The following is an 11,685-nucleotide window of genomic DNA, read 5'->3' on the forward strand; positions in this document are numbered from 1 at the left end:
ATTTGTAAGGCGGTGACTTGGTCTTCGCTTCATACTTTTTCTAAATTCTACAAATTTGATACTTTTGCTTCTTCGGAGGCTATTTCTTTCATGTAATTAGCAAGAGTCCATGAGCTAGTGACGTATGGGATATACATTCCTACCAGGAGGGGCAAAGTTTCCCAAACCTCAAAATGCCTATAAATACACCCCTCACCACACCCACAAATCAGTTTTACAAACTTTGCCTCCTATGGAGGTGGTGAAGTAAGTTTGTGCTAGATTCTATGTTGATATGCGCTCCGCAGCAGGTTGGAGCCCGGTTTTCCTCTCAGCGTGCAGTGAATGCCAGAGGGATGTGAGGAGAGTATTGCCTATTTGAATTCAATGATCTCCTTCTACGGGGTCTATTTCATAGGTTCTCTGTTATCGGTCGTAGAGATTCATCTCTTACCTCCCTTTTCAGATCGACGATATACTCATATATATACCATTACCTCTACTGATTTTCGTTTCAGTACTGGTTTGGCTTTCTACAACATGCAGATGAGTGTCCTGGGGTAAGTAAGTCTTATTTTCTGTGACACTCTAAGCTATGGTTGGGCACTTTTTTATAAAGTTCTAAATATATGTATTCAAACATTTATTTGCCTTGACTCAGGATGTTCAACGTTCCTTATTTCAGACAGTCAGTTTCATATTTGGGATTATGCATATGAATAAATCAATTTTTTCTTACCTTAAAATTTGACTTTTTTCCCTGTGGGCTGTTAGGCTCGCGGGGGCTGAAAATGCTTCATTTTATTGCGTCATTCTTGGCGCAGACTTTTTTGGCGCAAAAATTTTTTCTGTTTCTGGCGTCATACGTGTCGCCGGAAGTTGCGTCATTTTTGACGTTTTTTTTGCGCCAAAAATGTCGGCGTTCTGGATGTGGCGTCATTTTTGGCGCCAAAAGCATTTAGGCGCCAAATAATGTGGGCGTCTTTTTTGGCGCTTTAAAAATATGGGCGTCACTTTTGTCTCCACATTATTTAAGTCTCATTATTTATTGCTTCTGGTTGCTAGAAGCTTGTTCACTAGCATTTTTTCCCATTCCTGAAACTGTCATTTAAGGAATTTGATCAATTTTGCTTTATATGTTGTTTTTTCTATTACATATTGCAAGATGTCCCACGTTGACACTGAGTCAGAAGATACTTCTGGAAAATCGCTGCCTGGTGCTGGATCTACCAAAGCTAAGTGTATCTGCTATAAACTTATGGTATCTGTTCCTCCAGCTGTTGTTTGTACTGTTTGTCATGACAAACTTGTTAATGCAGATAATATTTCCTTTAGTACTGTTACATTACCTGTTGCTGTTCCGTCAACATCTAATACTCAGAGTGTTCCTGATAACATAAGAGATTTTGTTTCTAAATCCATTAAGAAGGCTATGTCTGTTATTCCTCCTTCTAGTAAACGTAAAAAGTCTTTTAAAACTTCTAATTTTTCAGATGAATTTTTAAATGAACATCATCATTCTGATACTGATAATGGTTCTTCTGGTTCAGAGGATTCTGTCTCAGAGGTTGATGCTGATAAATCTTCATATTTATTTAAAATGGAATTTATTCGTTCTTTACTTAAAGAAGTCCTAATTGCATTAGAAATAGAGGATTCTAGTCCTCTTGATACTAAATCTAAACGTTTACATAAGGTTTTTAAATCTCCTGTAGTTATTCCAGAAGTTTTTCCTGTCCCTGATGCTATTTCTGAAGTAATTTCCAGGGAATGGAATAATTTGGGTAATTCATTTACTCCTTCTAAACGTTTTAAGCAATTATATCCTGTGCCATCTGACAGATTAGAGTTTTGGGACAAAATCCCTAAGGTTGATGGGGCTGTCTCTACTCTTGCTAAGCGTACTACTATTCCTACGGTAGATGGTACTTCCTTTAAGGATCCTTTAGATAGGAAAATTGAATCTTTTCTAAGAAAAGCTTACTTGTGTTCAGGTAATCTTCTTAGACCTGCTATATCTTTAGCGGATGTTGCTGCAGCTTCAACTTTTTGGTTAGAAGCTTTAGCGCAACAAGTAACAGATCATAATTCTCATAGCATTATTAATCTTCTTCAACATGCTAATAATTTTATTTGTGATGCCATCTTTGATATCATTAGAGTTTATGTCAGGTATATGTCTCTAGCTATTTTAGCTAGAAGAGCTTTATGGCTTAAAACTTGGAATGCTGATATGTCTTCTAAGTCTACTCTGCTTTCCCTTTCTTTCCAGGGTAATACATTATTTGGTTCTCAGTTGGATTCTATTATCTCAACTGTTACTGAAGGGAAAGGAACTTTTTTACCACAGGATAAAAAATCTAAAGGTAAATTTAGGTCTAATAATCGTTTTCGTTCCTTTCGTCTCAACAAGGAACAAAAGCCTGATCCTTTATCCTCAGGAGCGGTATCAGTTTGGAAACCATCTCCAGTCTGGAATAAATCCAAGCCTTTTAGAAAACCAAAGCCAGCTCCTAAGTCCACATGAAGGTGCGGCCCTCATTCCAGCTCAGCTGGTAGGGGGCAGATTACGTTTTTTCAAAGAAATTTGGATCAATTCCATTCACAATCTTTGGATTCAGAACATTGTTTCAGAAGGGTACAGAATTGGCTTCAAGATAAGGCCTCCTGCAAAGAGATTTTTTTCTTTCCCGTGTCCCAGTAAACCCAGCGAAGGCTCAAGCATTTCTGAAATGTGTTTCAGATCTAGAGTTGGCTGGAGTAATTATGCCAGTTCCAGTTCTGGAACAGGGGCTGGGGTTTTATTCAAATCTCTTCATTGTACCAAAGAAGGAGAATTCCTTCAGACCAGTTCTGGATCTAAAAATATTGAATCGTTATGTAAGGATACCAACATTCAAAATGGTAACTGTAAGGACTATCCTGCCTTTTGTTCAGCAAGGGCATTATATGTCTACAATAGATTTACAGGATGCATATCTGCATATTCCGATTCATCCAGATCACTATCAGTTTCTGAGATTCTCTTTCCTAGACAAGCATTACCAGTTTGTGGCTCTACCGTTTGGCCTAGCAACAGCTCCAAGAATTTTTACAAAGGTTCTCGGTGCCCTTCTGTCTGTAATCAGAGAACAGGGTATTGTGGTATTTCCTTATTTGGACGATATCTTGGTACTTGCTCAGTCTTCACATTTAGCAGAATCTCATACGAATCGACTTGTGTTGTTTCTTCAACATCATGGTTGGAGGATCAATTTACCAAAAAGTTAATTGATTCCTCAGACAAGGGTAACCTTTTTAGGTTTCCAGATAGATTCAGTGTCCATGACTGTGTCTTTGACAGACAAGAGACGTCTAAAATTGATATCAGCTTGTCGAAACCTTCAGTCACAATCATTCCCTTCGGTAGCCTTATGCATGGAAATTCTAGGTCTTATGACTGCTGCATCGGACGCAATCCCCTTTGCTCGTTTTCACATGCGACCTCTTCAGCTCTGTATGCTGAACCAGTGGTGCAGGGATTACACAAAGATATCTCAATTAATATCTTTAAAACCGATTGTACGACACTCTCTGTCGTGGTGGACAGATCACCATCGTTTAGTTCAGGGGGCTTCTTTTGTTCTTCCGACCTGGACTGTAATTTCAACAGATGCAAGTCTTACAGGTTGGGGAGCTGTGTGGGGGTCTCTGACAGCACAAGGGGTTTGGGAATCTCAGGAGGTGAGATTACCGATCAATATTTTGGAACTCCGTGCAATTTTCAGAGCTCTTCAGTCATGGCCTCTTCTAAAGAGAGAATTGTTCATTTGTTTTCAGACAGACAATGTCACAACTGTGGCATACATCAATCATCAAGGAGGGACTCACAGTCCTCTGGCTATGAAAGAAGTATCTCGAATTCTGGTATGGGCGGAATCCAGCTCCTGTCTAGTTTCTGCGGTTCATATCCCAGGTATAGACAATTGGGAAGCGGATTATCTCAGTCGCCAAACGTTACATCCGGGCGAATGGTCTCTTCACCCAGAGGTATTTCTTCAGATTGTTCAAATGTGGGGACTTCCAGAAATAGATCTGATGGCCTCTCATCTAAACAAGAAACTTCCCAGGTATCTGTCCAGATCCAGGGATCCTCAAGCGGAAGCAGTGGATGCATTGTCACTTCCTTGGAAGTATCATCCTGCCTATATCTTTCCGCCTCTAGTTCTTCTTCCAAGAGTAATCTCCAAGATTCTGAAGGAATGCTTGTTTGTTCTGCTGGTAGCTCCAGCATGGCCTCACAGGTTTTGGTATGCGGATCTTGTCCGGATGGCCTCTTGCCAACCATGGACTCTTCCGTTAAGACCAGACCTTCTGTCGCAAGGTCCTTTTTTCCATCAGGATCTCAAATCCTTAAATTTAAAGGTATGGAGATTGAACGCTTGATTCTTAGTCAAAGAGGTTTCTCTGACTCTGTGATTAATACTATGTTACAGGCTCGTAAATCCGTATCTAGGGAAATATATTATAGAGTCTGGAAGACTTATATTTCTTGGTGTCTTTCTCATCATTTTTCCTGGCATTCTTTTAGAATTCCGAGAATTTTACAGTTTCTTCAGGATGGTTTGGATAAAGGTTTGTCTGCAAGTTCCTTGAAAGGACAAATCTCTGCTCTTTCTGTTCTTTTTCACAGAAAGATTGCTAATCTTCCTGATATTCATTGTTTTGTACAAGCTTTGGTTCGTATAAAGCCTGTCATTAAGTCAATTTCTCCTCCTTGGAGTTTGAATTTGGTTCTGGGGGCTCTTCAAGCTCCTCCGTTTGAACCTATGCATTCATTGGACATTAAATTACTTTCTTGGAAAGTTTTGTTCCTTTTGGCCATCTCTTCTGCCAGAAGAGTTTCTGAATTATCTGCTCTTTCTTGTGAGTCTCCTTTTCTGATTTTTCACCAGGATAAGGCGGTGTTGTGAACTTCTTTTAAATTTTTACCTAAGGTTGTGAATTCTAACAACATTAGTAGAGAAATTGTGGTTCCTTCATTATGTCCTAATCCTAAGAATTCTAAGGAGAAATCATTGCATTCTTTGGATGTAGTTAGAGCTTTGAAATATTATGTCGAAGCTACTAAGAATTTCCTAAAGACTTCTAGTCTATTTGTTATCTTTTCCGGTTCTAGGAAAGGTCAGAAGGCCTCTGCCATTTCTTTGGCATCTTGGTTGAAATCTTTAATTCATCATGCTTATGTCGAGTCGGGTAAAACTCCGCCTCAAAGGATTACAGCTCATTCTACTAGGTCAGTTTCTACTTCCTGGGCGTTTAGGAATGAAGCTTCGGTTGATCAGATTTGCAAAGCAGCAACTTGGTCTTCTTTGCATACTTTTACTAAATTCTACCATTTTGATGTGTTTTCTTCTTCTGAAGCTGTTTTTGGTAGAAAAGTACTTCAGGCAGCTGTTTCAGTTTGAATCTTCTGCTTATATTTTCAGTTTTTTTCTTTATCAGATTTAAACTTTATTTTTGGGTGTGGATTTCTTTCAGCGGAATTGGCTGTCTTTATTTTATTCCTCCCTCTCTAGTGACTCTTGCGTGGAAGATCCACATCTTGGGTAGTCATTATCCCATACGTCACTAGCTCATGGACTCATAGCAAGAGTCCATGAGGCCCACCCTTTTTTGTGGTGGTTATGATTTTTTTTGTATAAAGCACAATTATTCCAATTCCTTATATTTATGCTTCGCACTTTTTTCTTATCACCCCACTTCTTGGCTATTCGTTAAACTGATTTGTGGGTGTGGTGAGGGGTGTATTTATAGGCATTTTGAGGTTTGGGAAACTTTGCCCCTCCTGGTAGGAATGTATATCCCATACGTCACTAGCTCATGGACTCTTGCTAATACAGGGAGTGCAGAATTATTAGGCAAATGAGTATTTTGACCACATCATCCTCTTTATGCATGTTGTCTTACTCCAAGCTGTATAGGCTTGAAAGCCTACTACCAATTAAGCATATTAGGTGATGTGCATCTCTGTAATGAGAAGGGGTGTGGTCTAATGACATCAACACCCTATATCAGGTGTGCATAATTATTAGGCAACTTCCTTTCCTTTGGCAAAATGGGTCAAAAGAAGGACTTGACAGGCTCAGAAAAGTCAAAAATAGTGAGATATCTTGCAGAGGGATGCAGCACTCTTAAAATTGCAAAGCTTCTGAAGCGTGATCATCGAACAATCAAGCGTTTCATTCAAAATAGTCAACAGGGTCGCAAGAAGCATGTGGAAAAACCAAGGCGCAAAATAACTGCCCATGAACTGAGAAAAGTCAAGCGTGCAGCTGCCAAGATGCCACTTGCCACCAGTTTGGCCATATTTCAGAGCTGCAACATCACTGGAGTGCCCAAAAGTACAAGGTATGCAATACTCAGAGACATGGCCAAGGTAAGAAAGGCTGAAAGACGACCACCACTGAACAAGACACACAAGCTGAAACGTCAAGACTGGGCCAAGAAATATCTCAAGACTGATTTTTCTAAGGTTTTATGGACTGATGAAATGAGAGTGAGTCTTGATGGGCCAGATGGATGGGCCCGTGGCTGGATTGGTAAAGGGCAGAGAGCTCCAGTCCGACTCAGACGCCAGCAAGGTGGAGGTGGAGTACTGGTTTGGGCTGGTATCATCAAAGATGAGTTTGTGGGGCCTTTTCGGGTTGAGGATGGAGTCAAGCTCAACTCCCAGTCCTACTGCCAGTTTCTGGAAGACACCTTCTTCAAGCAGTGGTACAGGAAGAAGTCTGCATCCTTCAAGAAAAACATGATTTTCATGCAGGACAATGCTCCATCACACGCGTCCAAGTACTCCACAGCGTGGCTGGCAAGAAAGGGTATAAAAGAAGAAAATCTAATGACATGGCCTCCTTGTTCACCTGATCTGAACCCCATTGAGAACCTGTGGTCCATCATCAAATGTGAGATTTACAAGGAGGGAAAACAGTACACCTCTCTGAACAGTGTCTGGGAGGCTGTGGTTGCTGCTGCACGCAATGTTGATGGTGAACAGATCAAAACACTGACAGAATCCATGGATGGCAGGCTTTTGAGTGTCCTTGCAAAGAAAGGTGGCTATATTGGTCACTGATTTGTTTTTGTTTTGTTTTTGAATGTCAGAAATGTATGTTTGTGAATGTTGAGATGTTATATTGGTTTCACTGGTAAAAATAAATAATTGAAATGGGTATATATTTGTTTTTTGTTAAGTTGCCTAATAATTATGCACAGTAATAGTCACCTGCACACACAGATATCCCCCTAAAATAGCTATAACTAAAAACAAACTAAAAACTACTTCCAAAACTATTCAGCTTTGATATTAATGAGTTTTTTGGGTTCATTGAGAACATGGTTATTGTTCAATAATAAAATTAATCCTCAAAAATACAACTTGCCTAATAATTCTGCACTCCCTGTATGAAAGAAATTAATTTATCAGGTAAGTTCTTACATAAATTATGTTTTTTGGGAGAAAGGTCTTACAGGCAGTGGTGCCTTCCGTTTAAGCGCCTGTCATCCTTTCCACCTTGGACTCTGCCGCTGAGGCAGGACCTTCTACTTCAAGGTCCCTTCAAACATCCAAATCTAATTTCTCTGCGTCTGACTGCTTGGAGATTGAACCCTTGATTTTATGAAAGCGTGGTTTTTCCGAGTCGGTCATTGATACCTTAATTCAGGCTCGAAAGCCTGTCACCAGGAAAATCTATCATAAGATATGGTGTAAATATCTTCATTGGTGTGAATCCAAGGGTTACTCATGGAGTAAAGTTAGGATTCCCAGGATATTGTCTTTTCTCCAAGAAGGATTGGAGAAGGGATTGTCAGCTAGTTCCTTAAAGGGACAGATTTCTGCTCTGTCTATTCTTTTGCACAAGCGCCTGGCGGATGTTCCAGACGTTCAGGCGTTTTGTCAGGCTTTAGTTAGAATCAAGCCTGTGTTTAAACCTGTTGCTCCGCCATGGAGTTTAAATTTAGTTCTTAAAGTTCTTCAAGGGGTTCCGTTTGAACCTCTGCATTCCATAGATATCAAGCTTTTATCTTGGAAAGTTCTGTTTTTGGTAGCTATCTCTTCAGCTCGAAGAGTTTCAGAGTTATCTGCCTTGCAGTGCGATTCCCCTTATCTGATCTTCCATGCAGATAAGGTAGTTTTGCGTGCCAAACCTGGGTTTCTTCCTAAGGTGGTATCTAATAAGAATATCAATCAGGAGATTGTTGTTCCGTCACTGTGTCCTAATACTTCTTCAAAGAAGGAACGTCTATTATACAATCTTGACGTGGTTCGTGCTTTAAAGTTTTATTTACAAGCTACTAAAGATTTTCGTCAAACATCTGCATTGTTTGTGGTCTACTCTGGACAGAGGAGAGGCCAAAAGGCTTCAGCAACTTCTCTTTCTTTTTTGGTTAAGAAGTATAATCCGCTTAGCTTATGAGACTGCTGGCCAGCAGCCTCCTGAAAGAATTACAGCTCATTCCACTAGAGCGGTGGCTTCCACATGGGCTTTTAAAAATGAGGCTTCTGTGGAACAGATTTGTAAGGTGGCGACTTGGTCTTCGCTTCATACTTTTTCTAAATTCTACAAATTTGATACTTTTGCTTCTTCGGAGGCTATTTTTGGGAGAAAGGTCTTACAGGCAGTGGTGCCTTCCATGTAAGCGCCTGCCTTGTCCCTCCCTTCATCCGTGTCTTATAGCTTTGGTATTGGTATCCCATAAGTAATGGATGAATCCGTGGACTGGATACACCTTACAAGAGAAAACAAAATGTATGCTTACCTGATAAATTTATTTCTCTTGTGGTGTATCCAGTCCACGGCCCGCCCTGTCATTTTAAGGCAGGTGTTTTTTATTTTTTAAACTACAGTCACCACTACACCCTATAGTTTCTCCTTTCTCTTGCTTGTCTTCGGTCGAATGACTGGGAGGTGGCAGTTAGGGGAGGAGCTATATAGACAGCTCTGCTGTGGGTGTCCTCTTGCAGCTTCCTGTTGGGAAGGAGAATATCCCACAAGTAATGGATGAATCCGTGGACTGGATACACCACAAGAGAAATACATTTATCAGGTAAGCATAAATTTAGTTTTTTCCTTAATGGTTTTGGGTTTGTTTTGTTATTCCTTCAACAAATGATACCAAGAGAATGAATCAAATTTGCTAATAGAAGTAAATTGTAATTTTGTTTTAAAAATGCATGCTCAATCATGAATCATGAAAGGAAAATGTGCGGCTTTAAAGTATGTGTATTATCTCTAACATCAACATGTTTGACTTTGTTCTTTAGGAGATCAGCAAGCTATGCTGAAGAGCATAACCCTCTGGAAAGTCCAAAAACGGGTCCAAAGCCCATCCGTTTTTTTGGCCCGTCAACAAACACACAAATTAGAGTTAAGAACTCTGCTTCAATAAAATCTACTGGAGAGGATTCAAGTTCAGACCGCATACTCAAGAGATCAACAAGTGGATCGGATCCCAATTGTGCTGGGGTGAAACTTAAGCGTCTCAGTTCTGGTTCAGTGACATCTAGTTCTCTGGAAAAACAGCCTAAAGAAAAATTAGAAGAAAATAGTGTGGGAATCCAACATGGCCCTGTCTTCACTTCAGAAAAACCCACCACCAGTCGTGTAATAAAGTTAAAGAGAACGTCACTGAATCAGTCAGTGACATCAGCCGAACAATCATCTGTACCGGATGTAACAAAAGCCACTGAATCACTTCCTAGCTTATATACACCGTCGGACAACCCTACATAATGTTTAATAGACTTATCCCTTCTTAACCCTTTTATTTCAGCTTTATGTACTTAGGGAATTAATATAAAATTGCCTGATTTTAAAGAGCAGTCTTTTATTACGTTATTCCTACTAGTGAAACTGCAAACCAGCAGAGCCCTAAAGGGAAGTTAAACTCCCTGTAAAATGTTTAATTAAGGGAAATAAAACTACATTGTAGTAAACCTTTATTTATTTTGCCTGCTTTTTGCTATAAAAGACCTCTGAATAGTATGTTTGTTCCACTCCATAGATAAAATTAGCTTTAAATGATTTTTAAACAGTTCTTTTGCTATTCAGGGCTTAATTGCAGATAAAGGCTACAGTGTTATTGCTGCTTTAACCTAAAAAAATAATACACAACAGGTCAGGGAAGAACAAGATATATACCGGTATATATTTTTTAAAATATATTTATTTTTATATCTAAGTCTAGAAGTTATTCAAAGAACTTAGAGACACTTCTCTGAAACAAAAGTTTTTATCATGTACACAGAGTAACCGTTAAGCATGTTTAAAATATTTTTTTTGCACAAAAAGTAGCAGACAGCTGTTTAAAAACTTAAATGAACATGAAGTGGATTTTTATCAGGGATAGGCAAGGTGTCCGTGACTAGCCCTTGCAGTATCTGCCACAACCTTAGTAACATAATTTATGCTTACCTGATAAATTTATTTCTCTTGTAGTGTATCCAGTCCACGGATCATCCATTACTTATGGAATATATTCTCCTTCCCAACAGGAAGTTGCAAGAGTCCACCCACAGCAAAGCTGCTATATAGCTCCTCCCCTAACTGCCATATTCAGTCATTCGACCGAAAACATGTAGAGAAAGGAAAAAACCATAGGGTGCAGTGGTGACTGTAGTTCAAATGAAAAAATTACCTGCCTTAAAGTGACAGGGCGGGCCGTGGACTGGATACACTACAAGAGAAATAAATTTATCAGGTAAGCATAAATTATGTTTTCTCTTGTTAAGTGTATCCAGTCCACGGATCATCCATTACTTATGGAATACCAATACCAAAGCTAAAGTACACGGATGATGGGAGGGACAAGGCAGGTACTTAAACGGAAGTTACCACTGCCTGTAAGAAACCCTTTCTCCCAAAAATAGCCTCCGAAGAAGCAAGGTATCAAATTTGTTAAATTTGAAAAAGTATGAAGCGCAGACCAAGACTCCGTCTTGTAAATCTGTTCCACAGAAGCCACATTTAAAAAAGGCCCAAGTGAAAACCACAGCTCTAGTAGAATGAGCTGTAATCCCTTCAGGAGGCTGCTGTCCAGCAGTGTCATAAGCTAAATGAATTATGCTTTTTAACCAAAAAGACAGAGAGGCTGCCGAAGTCTTTTGACCTCTCCTCTGTCCAGAATAGACAACAAACAAGGTGAACGTTTGATGAAAACTGTAGTAGCTTGTAAGTAAAACTTTAAAGCACAAACCACGTCCAATATTGTGTAATAGACGTTCCTTCTTTGAGGAAGGATTAGGATACAAGCATGGAACAACTATCTCGTGAGTGATGTTCTTGTTAGATACCACCTTAGGAAAAAACCCAGGTTGGTACGCAGGACTACCTTATCTGTACGAAGGACCAGATAAGGAGAATCACATTGTAACACAGATAACTTGGAGACTCTACGAGTCGAGGAAATAGCTACCCAAAAGGAACTTTCCAAGATAAAGATTGATATCTATGGAACAAAAAAGGTTCAAACGGAACTTCTTGAAGAACCTTAAGAACCAGGTTTAAGCTCCATGGTGGAGCAACAGTTTTAAACACAGGCTTGGATCTAACCAAAGCCTGACCAAATGCCTGAACGTCTAGAATACCTGCCAGACGCTTGTGCAAAAAAATAGACAGAGTAAAAATCTGTCCCTTTTAAGGAATTAGCTGACAACCCTTTTCTCCA

The 11,685-nt window shown here is 39.6% G+C and overlaps 1 protein-coding gene across 2 annotated transcripts in view; it reads left to right on the forward strand.

The window, feature by feature from the left end:
* Positions 1-9,961, forward strand: part of KCTD18 (potassium channel tetramerization domain containing 18) — a 104,697-nt gene extending 94,736 nt beyond the window's left edge. For both annotated transcript variants that reach the window (XM_053698722.1, XM_053698723.1), the window contains exon 7: positions 9,284-9,961. In XM_053698722.1, the coding sequence (XP_053554697.1) occupies positions 9,284-9,752 (469 nt within the window). In that variant the 3' untranslated portion in view covers positions 9,753-9,961. The remainder of the gene's footprint in view (positions 1-9,283) is intronic.
* Positions 9,962-11,685: the final 1,724 nt, after the last annotated feature.

Source organism: Bombina bombina, chromosome 1 (genome assembly GCF_027579735.1).
Source record: "Bombina bombina isolate aBomBom1 chromosome 1, aBomBom1.pri, whole genome shotgun sequence".
NCBI lineage: Eukaryota > Metazoa > Chordata > Amphibia > Anura > Bombinatoridae > Bombina > Bombina bombina.